Source organism: Phallusia mammillata, chromosome 6 (assembly GCF_965637545.1).
Source record: "Phallusia mammillata chromosome 6, kaPhaMamm4.hap1.1, whole genome shotgun sequence".
NCBI classification, from domain to species: Eukaryota; Metazoa; Chordata; class Ascidiacea; order Phlebobranchia; family Ascidiidae; genus Phallusia; species Phallusia mammillata.
Window position 1 is genome coordinate 3,879,667 of NC_137257.1, and position 16,454 is coordinate 3,896,120.

Below are 16,454 nucleotides of genomic sequence, written 5' to 3' on the forward strand. Positions count from 1 at the left end.
AACATTTGTTTTAAATTTTATCATATGTAAGGGATTGTATTTCTGTCCTAAAGGCTTGGAAAAACTAAAACCAATTAATTCGGGTTTAAAGGGGTGAAAATGGGTAAATCCAATAAAAAGTTAGAAAAATATTTTGAATACCTTACATTGCACCAACCAACAAAGCAAAAAACTCATATATCATTTACTTTTTTTCAGTACAGCCGTTTTAAAAAAACACGTTTTTGGGGCCCGCTGGGTTATTATTACGTTTTGGGTGAACCGCTGGGTTATTCGAGGTCAAACTACAGGAGGATCAAATTTGGATCAATAACTAACACCTATCGAAATTTGAATCAATTTAAAGCGAATACTAAAAACGAACACTTTGGGTTTAAGGGGTGAAAATGGGTGAATCCAATTAAAAGTTAGAAAATTCTTTAGAATACCTTACATTGCACCAACCAACAAAGCATGACACTCCTACATTACGTACTTTTTATTTTCAACCAAAAGCATTCTTAATGTGCATATTGCCATCATTTAACAATTGTTCAGGTGGGCACTACTGCACGGGTTAGGAAGCTACCAGCCAAACCATGTATAGGCTATTATCATTTTGTAAATAAAAAAAAACTCCAGGTCATTAAAAAAAATATTTACATATATTAGCAATTCTGCTTGAAAGTTGCCAAGGCTATTGAACGTTGTTTAAATCCTGCACAATGTAATATTACCAAAAAACCAAACACAAAATGTCAACACAACACAGAAAAAAACTCTCTAAAGCTTAATAAAACATTGGACCAATTATCCAGATAAAAGCCACTTACGCGCGGGTTATTGCCATCTGTACCCATTTTTTTACTTAATGAAAAACTAACAAACGCTCTAAATTAACCGTGAAAATATTAAACTAGCCTATTTCAAAACAGAGCGTAATGAAATTACTACTTTGACATAGCCGTTAAATGGTTAAGAAACCATTCACATTTTTAATTTTTACCTTGCAATTTTGACAGCCAAATGCTAATCAAATCAACCACGAAGATCGGTTGAAATGCTTTTGGGTTTAAATTTTAAACTATTTAATAAATTGACCTATCGTTAGAAAGTGATGCAAAATACTGTATTTGCACGGTTATGTAAAAGTAGTGACAAGTTGTTGCCCTAACAACAGTTTATCTTTGTTTGCAAAAGTGAACAAAAAGTGGTCAGTTTTAACGCTTGCGATATATTAGACCAGCAGATTTTGTGGTTAAATTTATTAACAAAATAATGATCTGGGTATAAAATATAATTCCTTGCAACAATAACAAGCGTATACCTCAAAAAAAAGGATGTAAAAAACGTTCACGTTTTGCTTTCAATCCTAAAATATTGCCATAATGGTGGAAATTTTACAGACGTAGAAACATATTATACATGACCTTTCTTAAAAACCCTTTGGCGTCATGTGGTTAACAAACATGGTTAACAATCAATTTGAATTGGGCGCAAAAGGCAGATATTTTTGTTAAACGTTCAGTTTAAATGACATAAGATACGAAAAAATATTTTTTGCATTCATTGATTCTGGCAGTGGTTTAATGCGTAAAAATCCGGGTTTTTGTCCTTTATAAAACAACAAGTACAAAAAACAGGTAGGTTCAAACACATGTTTACTTTTTAAACTTGTTTAAGCTAAAATTTTGTTGAACAAGTTGCACAAATGGTTTAAGGCTTGTTTCTTTGGCTGTCTTTATTCTTCAGCAATTTCTTCGACTCGTGGTTGGTCGTCAGATGCATCTTTAGCGTTGTCGAGTCTTTCCTTATATTTACTTTTGAAGAATCCAAGCTAAACAAAATTTTCACGTGTAAAATAAAACGTTGCACCAAACTCGTGTCAAAAGATTTCAAACCGAAAACCTATGTATGTTATACAAAACACATACAAAAACGAACATATGGACAAATGGCCGTAAAATTTGCATGGAGATAAGAATAATTGGCCATTCTTTCATGTTCTTAATCAATTTTTTTAGGAAGCAAGTTTCATTTGGTGTGTAATGTGGCTGGACCACCCGTCGCCATCTTAAAGTGTTTCTCTTGAAGACACTTTTTCGCACGGTTTCAAACGCGTGATTATCAATATGCTTTTGTATGTATTGAAAACAAAAAAAATCTTCATAGCCGCGGTTGCCTAATGGAAGATTTCATTTCAGGTATTGGTATTTTGGTATATTTCTTTGCATTGGCGCTTCGACAGCAAATCTAATTTTTCATATTCTTTACGGGTTGCTTTAACTTTTAAGTTTGTTACTTCCAGGATGGATGTTTGGTAATATTCGGTTACTCCGGTCCCGTTTGGACCAAAAAATGTCCGGAGTTGGCGAAGATCCGCTTTAACCGAGGTTTACTATACTTTCAATGAGATGTCTATCATTGGTAGGCCTATGTTGTTTTCTTATTCAAAAGGTATTTCGAAACCTCACTTGAGCCCCAGTCACTTAACGCCTTGTAATGACGTTGTAGCTGCACTGTGTTTGGCTCTCATCCACCAATTGTGGCCTCCACTTTTATGGGCTTCATAACGTTGCAACGTCGCGCAGCTATTTCCGGCTTGGTGACTGTTTCAGAGCACTTATGTCGCTATGCGTTCTTTCTCAAAGCGAAATAAACTTAATTCAACAACTCAACAACTTACCTTCCATAGCAAGACGACTAGAAGTGCGAGAAATACAAGTGCTCCTATGGTGGCACCAATAATTGCTCCAATGTTTAAACCGTTCTCTTCTTTATCAACTTTTTCTGGTGGTTGGTATGCTTGAACTGAAGTCGAGACCTGAAGACGTTTTTGTTTATTTCCAACATTGCTTTACTGATTTTAAAGACATTTCATACAGTTAAGACAAACGATTGAACGCTATCGACAAATTTGTAGCACTTTAATTGTAGTTTTCATTCACCTTGCTGTTATAACCATCTGTTGGGGTCACCGGGGATGCTGAGGTGTTAACTGACAAGCTGGACGTGAAATCGCTATTGAAATCGGGCTGCAAAAAGGTAAAAGAAATATGAAAGTTTAAAACTTGTATTTCCAAACATAAACAAAACTGGTTCAAGAGTAGCAAGTGAAAGCTACAAGAGTGCCAAGTGAATTTTCGCGTACTTACAGCTGCTAGAGAGGGTATCCACACGACGAAACTTGCTTCGATGCTCAACGACGAAAACACCTGTAGGTTGGTCACGTGACAACGAATTGTCTCGCAAATGACGTCATCGCATGTCTGTTTTAATAGAAACTAATGATAATGTTTGTTCTTGAAATATTTTTCTAATCTAAATAAAAAACACTTTTCCCAGAAAGCTGTTTTATGTTCAATACATTTAAGTGCCGACGTTTCAACAATCGCTGTTGTCATCATTTTTGCAGGTTGTCAACCGAGCTTGAAACGTGATTTATATAAGGGTAGAGCTACTAACGTAAGAACTCAATGAAGCCCAGTTGGCTAATTTCCGGTAGGTGGCGCGAAGAGCGCAATAATGGCAGTGAAAGTGTGGCAGGGTTAGAAACTAATTTTAACATAAAAATGGGTATTTTGGTTCATTTTATTGTTCTTATTGTTATGAAACAGGCTACCCCTAACAGTCCTAACCGGAAGAATTTTTTCTACAAATTGCATTTAAAATATTTGCGGGGGCACCCCCTGGAAATTAGCAATCCTGGCTACTGTAAATCTTACATTCATAGTTTCACCTCATGTAAGCACTACGTGTGAGATGTGTGGGCTGACATCACAAATAGCACAGGGAACTGACGATTATTAAAGAGATGTTTTCAATAAATTACGTTTTAAGTCGGTGTATGGCGTTTTCTAATCAACGTGTAAATTTGGATTTTATTTTTGTTAGCAAACCTACCAGTTTCGCCGGAAGTGTAACTTCCGATGGCTTAGGAAAAGTAAGCGAATGTTTAAAGTTTGTGTCGTTGTTTAGGGGGATTCCCAGTTTGTTGATCATTCCTTCTGACTTGCAAACACACTTCGTGGCAGGCTAAACAACATGGACTCTTAATTAAAATAAATACGATATTGTATTTGTTAGCCAGATTCAGTTATTCTTGAGCAAGCATAAATATTGTAAGTATTGCAGCATGATGCACTTCTTTTAACAAATTATTCAAGGAGCTCATACGCTATTTTGAAAATAATTTGGATAATTGAAAATGTTGTCATGGCGTTCCTAGATATGGGATTTATACGAGTTTGGAACACCTTAGTCAAATATGGCTTAATTAACACAATCACACAATCAACTCACTGAGCAAACAAAATCGTACAAGTACAGCAGTTGAAAGTTATTTTTAGTCTGTTCCATCCATTTGAATGTGAGCAAAGATGATGAAAGACTATTTGCTCCTGTGTTGTAGATCTAGGTACAAATAAAACACCAACAAAAGGTAAGTTACTTGCCATTCCTCTATGTAACATATTGTCAACAGATTTTACCGTGTAGGTATGTTTGAGAGGATTTTGGAACAAGGGGTCGCGAATGGAATGGATGATGGGACGAGACGTCGAGTGGTTGAAGATATAAACTTGTTGAGATGTTCGACTGGGGAAAAACAGTTAATTTAAAATGCGTTTGAATTTTTTTTATTACGAAATGAAAACAAAACTTTCATAAAAGGTTCCTAGTCTTATCCGATTTAAAAAAATACAACCAGCTATCGGATTCAAACATTGTCTGTCGGTTGTATTACAAACGTCATATTTTTTTCTGTCCAGATTGTTACAAAAAGTCCATTGACAGTAACCAGTAATGCCAACCGGTTCGCTAATCTCTTTTTCGTGAGACGGTTCTATAGAACCGATGCGAACCAGCTGATTCCCACCACTGCTTACAACGGTTTAAAAGATTTGTGTCCTGTTTACTCGTCAAAAAGAGGCGTTGTATTTGCAAACTTACAATTTATATCTGCGCATACATACTTTCAAAATGCAGTCAAGAATTTAGTTTATACCTGGTAATTTGGAGGTTGACGTCATACTTTAACTTCCGCTGGTATCGAAACTCGTTGTTTGATGGGTTGGGATCATAAGTCTGGTTTTGTCTGCCATGAAAACAATTAACAATTATTTTTTGTTTTATATTTGTGAATTATTAATCTGACTTACCCGGAGAATAATTGACCGCCAATTATCTGGTTGGAAATACTTGCACTTCGGGAGAGAGGTTCAAGAGAATAAATCAGTTCCACTTTGCACTGAAATCGGTGAGAAATCATAAATAACTGAGAGTGCGTCTATGCAGACCAGTGATCACGCAACTATCGTATGTAAATTACAGTATACGCCAGGCCTATTAAAGGCGCCAAACCGAATCCGCCGGCCACCAAGCATTCACCACCATATGGGCGGATAAGGATAGATTGCCGTGAGATTCGAACCCACGACAGGAGTCTTTCCGGGACCACCACGAGTTGAATTTAGAATTGCTGATTTGGTGTGGCGCCTTCAATGAGCCTTGCGTGCTGTGATCGTTTGATAATTTTTACCTTTTTCCTGTCATATAAAAGTGATGCGGCAGACTTCAAAACCAACACAGCCTTGCCACTGACACTTTGAGTGGATGATAGGTCCGCACAAGTGGATTTGACCTAAGCAACAAACACGAACAAATTATGAAATTGAGGTGTGAAAACTGTTGTTTGAACCGCAAATGCCAAAAATTGTAAAATTATGTAAAAATAGAAACTGCAAGTTTAAAAGAACAACATTTTGTCAAGATCAAAATTATAATTACCCGACTTAATTCTACAACTGAGGATAAAACTTCGAGCCATGCTGTTGACACGTGGTCAGGTCCAAGGTTGCCAATGGTAACGGTGATTGTCAGCACTTCCTCCCCGCTTTGCATGACATAGGGTTCCTTACTTGGGGGAATTCTATATGCAGCGTATGCAAGGTGACAAAAATATGTAATCAACCAATAAAGAGGAAATGTTTATAAGCTATTGCTACCAAGGAATAAAATCAAGTTTACTGAGCTCTGGCAATTGTATTTTTATTCCGATAAATTCGTTATCTAGCAATGTTTTCGTTGCATTGTAACGTGCTTGCGTTTAACTCTATTTTGCCTTTGTTTATCGTGCACTGTACTACGCGCATTTAGTGTCATTTACCCTGATGAAGCGATCTGTATATGGTACGTCGAAACGTCTGAATAAAACTACAATTGCCAGATATGCTCTGTGAACTTGAAAGAGGATATTTTCGTACGTGTAAACAACATTGACGGTAAGATCACTGACGCATGTCGATTGGTTGCCTGAGCAACCGTTATCAAGCAGCCAATCAGCGTATGCCTCGTTCGATGACGTGGGATCAAAAATTGCAGAAAGGTGTCTGTTTTTATGTTCCGTTGAAAAGTCGTAGGAGAAGGTGATTCGGATAGGAGTGTTCATGCTTTCTTTGTTTTGAAATGCGACAGCCTACATACACGAGTAAGATATAAATACTCAATGTTCCGATATTGCAAAGTCAAGCGTTCATGGGAAAAAAACGGCGAATCTAAGTCTGGATCAACAAAATTTTACCTCTTTCAGCAGTGTTTATTATTATAATATGCCGACGTTTGGGTGTCCCTAACAAGACACCTATTTCTAGATGTTTAATATGTCGAGAATTTCAACTTGAACTGGCATGACTAAAATACCAAAGGTCAGTATCTACAACAGTAACCCATGTGCCGAACGGTTTAGATATGATTTAATCAATGTTTTTCATCGATATAGCACAGGGTGTCTTATATAACGCTTACATTTAGCGTGACGTTGTAGCTTCTACAAGACCGAGTTGATGTCAAGTTCTGATACTGAAACTGACTTGCATCTGTTGTGTCTCTGCCCAGCAGTGTAATTCTCGCGATTTCGGTTCCGATTTGAAGACTGTCCAGCGAAACCCTTGTCACCAAGTCTTGTAAAACGAACGTAAAGTTGTAAGTCTAATAGGTTTGGCTGAAGAAACCCAAGCATACTTACCGTGGTAACTATATTCCTCGCCACTTCTTTCGCTCCCACGCACACAAGTCATAAACATCGCGCACACGGATGTGACGTCATTAAGGCACCTAATGACGTCAATAGATGGAGACGAGAGAATCACTTCAGCAGTGACGTCAATAATCGGACGCGAGCGAAGTATGACGACTGTATCGCTAGATGGCGCTCCGACCACCACGTCCGGGTATCGGTTGTTGTCCACGTCAGCTCCATCTCGTGGTCCTTTGGCGATGGCATAACCAAAGTTGACGAGAGATGGCGCCACTGAGCTCCCTTTGATTCTCTGTGAAGTAGATTTGTTAACGGGCCTGAAATTGGAGCCCGAACCCCCGAGTCGTTATTGAGAAGCCCGTTTGGCCCGAAAGTTTGATTGACAGGCGTGTATACATTAAAGCATCAAGAGAGACCAAGACAACAAACACAACAGACAATTGGTCTAAAACAAGGCGTTTTAGGCATTTTTGACATTAGGCCAGGTTTACCAACTGGATACTTTTTTTTAATACTGAGACAGAGTGTAAAGTCAGGCCTGAATCAAGCCCGTTTTTTTTAAGAAACCGGAGCCTGAATGCGCCCAGAAAGCCCGGTCCCACTAAGCCTACAATGGACGATTGGCGAGTGCAAAGAATTTGCTATAACTTTACCTGCTTGTTGGTGTGGGACAAACCACTAGCGGATCCGTAGAAAACATAAACGGAACCACTGCTTGATGATGTCATGTCCTCTCCAGGAGCACCGATGATGACGTCATTGTATCCGTTCCGGTCCACATCTCCTGCACTAGCCATCGACATACCGAGGCGCGCTCTGTTCTTTCCGCGCAAAATTGTGAACCGGTTGACGCGCGATTTCTGATGTTACAATATTTGGGTTAGATTGCCATTGTTAAACTATAGTATGACAACATTTTCTATTTCGACTACTTATGTTTCCCTGAAATAGGAGCTAAGCGGGGTTGCTTCCTTTAGATGTAACCAAATTATAATGAACTAACCAATGCCAAATATTTAAGATTGAATTGTATAGGAAAGCAACCTTTCTAATTTTCATAGTTGTAAGTAGAAGTTCCGTTTCCGTTTAGAACTAGTTCGTGTTGATGTTTATATAAGAGCACATGAGCTGCAGCTACTTGTTCATTAATATCATTTAAAATATTTAAGTCTTTTTCAACCAAAATATGACTTGTAAAAGGGGCATGTGGCCTTTGGCGTACTCAAACGAGCACAACAGGAGTTGCTACCCTTAACACATAAAAAAGACAGACTTACCCATTGTTGGGGTCCTGGATTGCTTTGGTTGTTGATGTAAACAAAGACTCTCCCCTGATCAAAACCTACTTGTTCGGAGAAAAGTGGAGATGAAACCAGCAAGTCATCATAAGAATCTCCGTTGATGTCAAGACACAACACAGAATGTCCGAAGTATCCTCCGAGTTGCCACATCTTCCCGTGAGGATGCAGGGTGTAGTAGTGGGAATAGGGATGCTCAATTTCAGAAGACTTTAGCATCAAAACCTGAACGTACATAAAAATAGGATCTAACGCCCAGGGCAGAAAAACGCAGAAAAGAGTATTTGGGGTTAAACGCCTCAACGGTTGGTTTCTTAACTTTGTTGCCTTGTTATACAAAATGTGTATTTGCCGTTTTAGAATGCGTCTTAAAAATGATATCCTAACTTAGGAATTTATTTTTACTGTGATTCAATAGCTGTTTTACCTAAATTATTCTCAGTAAATTAGATCAACTCAAAACAGATTTTGTACAGTAGTGAGTGTAGTCATTGATCGCTGGAATCATGTGTGATCTCGACAATCAATAAATGTCGTTTTAGCTGACTCAAAGGGTACCTAAAGGTAATAAAGCCAACCTATGAATAATTTAAATAAAAAACTGTTATTCGGATTAAACAATTAGGGTGCAACATTTGCGGGCCGTTTTGGGTACGTAGAATTTTTAAAATCGGATGAAACCAGAATCGTTTTTCTGATACTACAAACAACATAAAGATTCGGCCTAGTACCTCCAGGTTTAGCTTATTTGTTTTGCGCAAGCTTTGACATACTTTGGAACCATCTCAAAATAATTCGTTTCTTTACCTGGCCCTTGGAACGGTAACGTGGTGAACCGCTGATAATATATTCATCTGACCCTCCAAGAAGTCGCCCACTTGTAATCGAGTAACCTGTAAACATCTCACAACAGTAACCGAAGTATTACAGCTTTAAAACCGAAACTACGTCAGTACCTAAGTAGGCGTCTCTTAGATGAGTGATATTTTCTGGATTCATAATGCTTTCTAGTCCTGTCAGATTGAGGAATTTCGGAAAGGCGTCTTTTAAAGAACAGTACAAGGCAAATGAACCCGCTCTGTCATAAGAACCGACTGATCCCACTATAGCAGCACCGCTCTGAAAAAGAATGCCTTTCTTTACATGTCTGACCTAACCCGCAGTGCACTTGGTTCGTTTGCTCTTGTTTAAATATGATTTTTAAATCTCGGCAAAATCAATTTGGTCTGTACGTGGAAATAAATACAACCTTATCAACAAAACAAAATAAATATTTGCAAAAATTATTCAAAAAATATAACTAACGTAACTCTTACTCTAAATATGAAATCAATTACATTACCCTTGAAACACGGACCATAATGCACAACATTCATATTAGTTCTGAATACTGCGGCTTGGCATCTTTCTTGCGTTGATACTTACTTGGGAGGCATGAATGGAAAATCCCAGTTGGCCATTCGTTAATTCTGATGTTGCGTTGCTCACCGTTCCTGAAACAGTGTGTAAAAAAAAACATTATGTCGAACTGAACCTCGTTTTAACTGAACGGTGGCCAATAATAAACTAAACAATCAACTACAGTATATTCAACACATGCTTCTTGCATTGCCCGCTGTTGCCCATATTACCGTCTTGCAACAATACTATATCGGCTTCATAAGCAACGCATAATGTTTAAAAGTTTGTAACTGATGCGAAATAAATTCTGGATCTTATTGGCACCATATGATGATTTTCGATTTACATTTATTTGTAATGTCGCAATTGCTAATTGACTAATTTTAAGCAAGTCCTTTTCCTATCTTTCCTGCAAAAAATGGACAAATATTTGGTAAAATTGTCTAAGCCGTCGGGACTAAAATATGCATGAAAACGTGATTGGAATTCGTCTTGGATGGTCATGGGTTCGAACCCCATTGAAGTAACCTAACCTTCGAGCTGGAATGAAGCGGTTTTTTCAATAACTTTTGTCAATTTGCTAAGACTTTGACTCAAGGCGTCAAAGTTGCTGACTTTCAACACCTGTGCCTGAAGTCCAGAAATTGTTAGAAGTTCAGTATCATCGATGTTTGACCCAATTCCAACCGACACGATTGTGATGTTGGCGTCCCTGTGTAAGAAACCACCTTTTGTAATGATTAATTTGTAAAAATATTTTTTTTACCAGGCTTCTTAATTTAAGGCTTCTTTAATTATGATGAAATTCACAGGTTTTGTTTTATTCATCGCTTTGGCATTTTTCGCCGTATACGTGCACTATCGGCTTGCCCGATTATCGGAAACGTGTTTAATACCCTTTGCTGTTTAGATACACAATACACAAATGACGAGAACAAAAGCATTGTTTAAAATGCCAAGCTGTTCTAAAGAAATAGGGTGGCGTTATGTTAGGTTTTTCATGTTATTTTTTCGTTTGTGTTATGAAAAAAAATTGCAAACGTGTTTCAGCTCAAAATAACAATACAAAGAGTAGCTCGTTCAGGCTTGCTTGACGCAATTTATTTTTTACTCACTTTCAACATCAAAGACATTTTAGCTAATTACCTATCAGTGGAACATCAAAAACAATACATGACAAAAATGAGAGGTTATAAAAAATAATTTACACCATTATCGCCAAAACCACTATCTGTTTTTAGTTTGACCTTGCTTCCTTTGATGAATTCTTGACCAGGTTTGGGTACAGTGATTTGCCATCTGTCATAACAATCATGAGCCGTGGAATATTGTTAATTCTTTGGCTGCTAAATTCTTTCACTGCTGCGTCGATTCCCTTGTCGGTTTGAGTACCACTATTCGCGTAAGTAGTGTTCAAAACCAATTCTACAACAAACACACAAAAATATAACTCAAGTTAACTTCTGCACCTATACCTTTTGCATGACAAATACGTCGGTGTCAAAACTCAATTAACTAAAGAATTTTATTTACACAACAAATTTTGTTCGATGAATGTACGAAAAGTTTGTTACGTAAAATTATTTTTGATAAAAAGGTTGTTGATCTTTGAAGCGTTTGTGGATGGTTATTTTAATAGGAAAAGTTAATTACTATGTTGTTTGACGTTGTGCTAACATTTTCACCCATTAGAGAAAGCACAGTAAGGTTTTTACCTATGATACAGGAAACTACGATAAGAATTCTACAAACAAAAGCATTTATTTAAAGAAGAAGAAAAAAGGTCATGGCCAAAATACTAATATTTCTGTAAGAACACACAAAACCGCTTCCAAAAAGCGGGATGAATCAGTAAAGATACGTTAAGAAATAAATATTTCGCCTCCATAACATCTACAGTTGCTTATTTCAAATGAAATTCTGAAAGGTATCTTAATTTTTATCCACCGTGCAACAAATCGTTACCCACCGAACAACCGAACAGCGCTTCTTTTTTCCAACGAAATCGACAGTCGTGCACTGTTTGCATAGTTAACCATTCCAACTCTTACATCACCTACATTGATGGATGACCTATAATGGAAAAAAATCTGACTGATCCACTTCGACATAAAGCTGGCATTGGCCATCAGTTGGTCAACACGTTTTCTATCATTTACCCCAGTAAAAGATGTAATTAACCTCCACGTCTTATAGTCCCACAAAAGTTGTCCTAAAAAAAGCTTGTAGGCGAATGTTTTGTCATTGACATTCTTAGTGTGAGCAATTGTAAAAAAAGACTACGTTAGTAAAAACAAACAGATCGAATCAAGCAAATATTTTATTTAAAAGTCCTAATAACAAATTACTTCAAATGTAAAATGTATTTTGTGAATATAAATCTACGAACATTGGGTCAATTACAGTCTTTGTCCACCAAGCAACGACATTTGTTCAAAGTTTCGATAAACCTCAAGGCATGTCATATTTAATCCCGATTAAGAACCTATTGCACTGACCCTACAGTTTAGAAGCTTCATCCCGATAACGTCACTTACTCGAAACCTTTAGCAACGCTATTTATCCACTCCAATGCTTTCCGGTAATTGGATATACCAACACTGCCAGACTCATCAACCACAAACATGATATCAACCTTCAAGCGACTAGAGTTTGCACACGAGAGATCTAGAAATTGCATTTATTGTGTAGATGTTGTAAATTATAGAACACCATTTATTTATACACCTTGCATTCCTAATATGTTTGTAAATCAAGAAAAATCAACAAGAATATATAGTTAAGGCAATTCTCTTCCGGAAACTGCTTTCACCTAATCATCAGCAACATGTTTGTTGTCCTGCTTTTTACGGACTGTATACGAATATCCGCTTTAAAATCACAAAAACAATTGACAATAAAATACAACTGCCCAAAAATAGGGTAACTTTGCAATAACTAAGGCTAATCATAATGCAAGTCATAACAAAATGACCTGTGGTAATATCTTACCGGCTTGAAACGGATTTGCCATTTTCACAGTTGTAGTATTAGTGGCATAACAGGCCCCCATTATCCATGGGTCCCCGGTGCTATTGGGGCACTGGTAGCTGTATTTCGGTGCACATGCCTACAAACACTTGGTTTTAAAATAAATAGCCTAAGTTGAGTTGAAAAAATGATTAAAGCTTACGATAACTTGTTTCTTGTTAGCAGCGTTGTCCAGGGAAAGTCCAAGTGACCCACCCTTATCTGCAATTTGTTAAGTGTATTAATGAAATTTCGGGTAAAGTATTAGAAAGAACAATTAGTTCATTGTCCACATGTGCTAATGTTATGCACACAACCCATTACCGTAACTTTCTTGTCTCAAATACTGACGGTGGTGTTTTGATGGTCGTGGGACCCAAACACCATTATTATAGGGGCGTATTTTTGACATTAGTCATGCGAAAAATGATTTGTTTTGTGACATTCATAACAAAGGTTTTTCCTATGACTCACCAATCTTGACACGTTCGTTGCATGTCAGCACTCCTGACGTGTTTGTGGGATCAATTTCACAACGGAACAATGCCCCATTGGAGGAATTGCCGTATTTGGGTGCGCCGATAAACAGAACTGATGTCGTGCTTTAATGTAAGACAGAGTTTTAGTTGAGTTAAAACAGAGTTAAGATTGCTTTGATTAAAGATGATTCGATAAAACGATGCCAAAAGTGGCCCTTTAGGCCCTTATCGCAGTGGTTCCCAACACACTCCTTCCTTGACAATAAAAGCATTTCATTTCTTCTTAATTTGATGCATATAGCAGATGCTAACCATACAGAACCACTGACTTATTGCTTTCAAAGTGAGTGCTCATGTATAATAGCTGGTGGAGTCAAGCAACAAATAACACAAACAAAAACCAGGAACCTTCATTCAGTTTAAACCACAGTACACAGATTCCCAATACATCAACAAAGGGATCATTAAAAACTGTAGTTAATGCACATTTTTACATATTTGGATTATTGTTTTGGCATACATTTAATGAATTCATACATATCATTACATACGTTTTAACAAAACATTCAACAATCATCAGTGCAACCGTGGAAATGACTCTTTTTTTTCACTATGTACAAGCCGTTGGGCTTTGTATTTTGATTAGTGCTTTTTTTTCGTCAGTCTATGATATGTCTTAAATATGTTTTTTGTGGTATACTGTTTACCTAGTGTTTGTAATGGCAATACCGACGCCATACTGATATCCGGATCCAGAAGGTTTCACGAGACCAACCGACCTGGTTTCGACACTTTGATGAAAAGCGAAATCTATGTACGCAACCAAAAGTACAGCAATGCAAATAGCTCGCATATCTAAACAAACAATAGTGTTCTCCAAATTTTATGTTATACTATGTCCAAAGACCTGAAAACTATTACTTGTAAGGAAAAATCTGACCGCTTACATACAATTAAGCATACAAACGTTTTTTTTCTCTTTTAAAGGATCGTTAGCGTTCTATTGAAATATAATCTACAGAAATGTTACAAAAATAACATGTTTAAGCTAAAACACTTCTATACAATGCAATTTTATCATAAAAGAAACAGCCAGGATCTCAGAACACAAGGAACCTTTGTCAACTCTATTTTGTTGGTTGTAGCTACTTTAGCAAAATACCCAAACAGTGTTTATTTTAGTGTACAGTGTTTCGACCTGAAAGGTCTCATCAGTGCAGCTGATAGACCGCATTGGCTAGTGTAGCTATGCAACAAACATGTATGGCTACATTAGCCAATGCGGTCTATGTTTTGTCACCATCCGCACTGATGAGTCCTTAGTGTGAATTGTCTAAAGTTTAAGATAAACATAAATTTATAACTGGGATCAGCCCTGAAGCGTCTATGCAGACCAGCGATCACCACACACTCTTATTTGGTGTCCTGCTGATTCGGTGTGTCGCCTTCATTGGGCCTGACGTACTATGACTTGTCTGAAGCTTATAGGCACATAAACTTTACAGACATTAACTAAACTAGAAACGCTAAACACATGTTGCGCTTATTTTTAAATTCTTGAGGACAAATTATTAAAAAACATTAACCCATCTATAAAAAAGTTTTGTCTATATTCTTTTTGCATTAATATTGCCATATAATTACAAAAACGGTAAGCAAAAAAAAAATATATATCTTTCAATTTTATCCCTTGCTTTGACCTAGATATTCTCGTTCAAGGTCAGTTTTTAAACACGAATTTTCCTAGAAAGCCTTAACCGCTGTTTTACAGACATTATAAACTAAATAACCATTTGCTATACAAGGGTATACATAACAAATTGTTTTTCGCTTAACCTTGTTTCACAAAACAAGTACCATTGACCATGTAATAACCTCTCACGGTGCAGACGTTGAACCACTGTTCAATAACCTTTAGACATTGTTTTCAATAGCACGCAGTCCTTGATTAACAATAACGTTTCTCCCAATTTATATTTAACTTACGCATTGCTTCTGGAGTATATGTGTATACTTAAAATAAGCTATTTGGTGACAAAATATTATTCTTAACTGTGTTTTGCGTTTCCTACAAGTTCACCGTTAGTCGTCCATGCTTGATGTCCCAATGTGCCAACCTCACCCTCTGATGTGATTCCTGCCACATAACGCTTTTAGTAACTGTGTAGCTGTAGCGCGTTTGTCATCTTCCACCAATTGTGCCCTTACCTTTGTCGCGCTTTATAACGTCCCGACGTTGCGCAGCAATTTCCGGCTTGGTGAATATTTTAGCACAATTGTGCTGCTACGATTTGTATCACCGGCGAAATCAACTCAACTCAGCCTTCGCTAAAACTGAAACTACGCGTGCTACTTATTAAAACCGCATAGCATTGCTGCGCTGAAGTCTAATCATCAAAACGACTGCCTAGTAAAACGCCCGTCCACAAGCAGCGATCTCACGCTATGCATAAATCGCCGCAATTGAAAACCAATCAATTACCTTCTTTGGCTTTCCGGTGCACACATATTACGGGTAGTCATGGTAACCATTTGGATATTGAGCCAAAATTTTGACACTCAATGAGCAATCCACTGCAAACATTTGTTTTAAATTTTATCATATGTAAGGGATTGTATTTCTGTCCTAAAGGCTTGGAAAAACTAAAACCAATTAATTCGGGTTTAAAGGGGTGAAAATGGGTAAATCCAATAAAAAGTTAGAAAAATATTTTGAATACCTTACATTGCACCAACCAACAAAGCAAAAAACTCATATATCATTTACTTTTTTTCAGTACAGCCGTTTTAAAAAAACACGTTTTTGGGGCCCGCTGGGTTATTATTACGTTTTGGGTGAACCGCTGGGTTATTCGAGGTCAAACTACAGGAGGATCAAATTTGGATCAATAACTAACACCTATCGAAATTTGAATCAATTTAAAGCGAATACTAAAAACGAACACTTTGGGTTTAAGGGGTGAAAATGGGTGAATCCAATTAAAAGTTAGAAAATTCTTTAGAATACCTTACATTGCACCAACCAACAAAGCATGACACTCCTACATTACGTACTTTTTATTTTCAACCAAAAGCATTCTTAATGTGCATATTGCCATCATTTAACAATTGTTCAGGTGGGCACTACTGCACGGGTTAGGAAGCTACCAGCCAAACCATGTATAGGCTATTATCATTTTGTAAATAAAAAAAAACTCCAGGTCATTAAAAAAAATATTTACATATATTAGCAATTCTGCTTGAAAGTTGCCA

At 37.2% G+C, this 16,454-nt stretch overlaps 2 protein-coding genes across 2 annotated transcripts; both read right to left on the minus strand.

Annotated features, from left to right (window-relative positions):
- Positions 1 to 1,245: 1,245 nt before the first annotated feature.
- On the minus strand, positions 1,246 to 5,248 carry LOC145232724 (integrin alpha-2-like). The gene is made up of 9 exons (XM_080097392.1): positions 5,139 to 5,248; positions 4,985 to 5,074; positions 4,470 to 4,575; positions 4,282 to 4,392; positions 3,883 to 4,014; positions 3,135 to 3,248; positions 2,928 to 3,014; positions 2,666 to 2,803; positions 1,246 to 1,816 (listed from the first exon to the last, which is right to left on the minus strand). Exons 1-9 carry the CDS (start codon positions 5,246 to 5,248, stop codon positions 1,721 to 1,723), a joined length of 984 nt encoding a protein of 327 aa, XP_079953518.1. The 3' UTR covers positions 1,246 to 1,720.
- Positions 5,249 to 6,141: 893 nt separating this feature from the next.
- LOC145232725 (integrin alpha-1-like) lies at positions 6,142 to 14,055 on the minus strand. The gene is made up of 17 exons (XM_080097393.1): positions 13,910 to 14,055; positions 13,198 to 13,325; positions 12,887 to 12,945; positions 12,706 to 12,823; positions 12,252 to 12,381; positions 11,684 to 11,787; positions 10,962 to 11,139; positions 10,248 to 10,426; positions 9,739 to 9,806; positions 9,270 to 9,432; positions 9,121 to 9,206; positions 8,293 to 8,538; positions 7,669 to 7,875; positions 7,004 to 7,307; positions 6,784 to 6,938; positions 6,221 to 6,454; positions 6,142 to 6,159 (listed from the first exon to the last, which is right to left on the minus strand). Exons 1-17 carry the CDS (start codon positions 14,053 to 14,055, stop codon positions 6,142 to 6,144), a joined length of 2,523 nt encoding a protein of 840 aa, XP_079953519.1.
- Between the last annotated feature and the right edge of the window lie 2,399 nt (positions 14,056 to 16,454).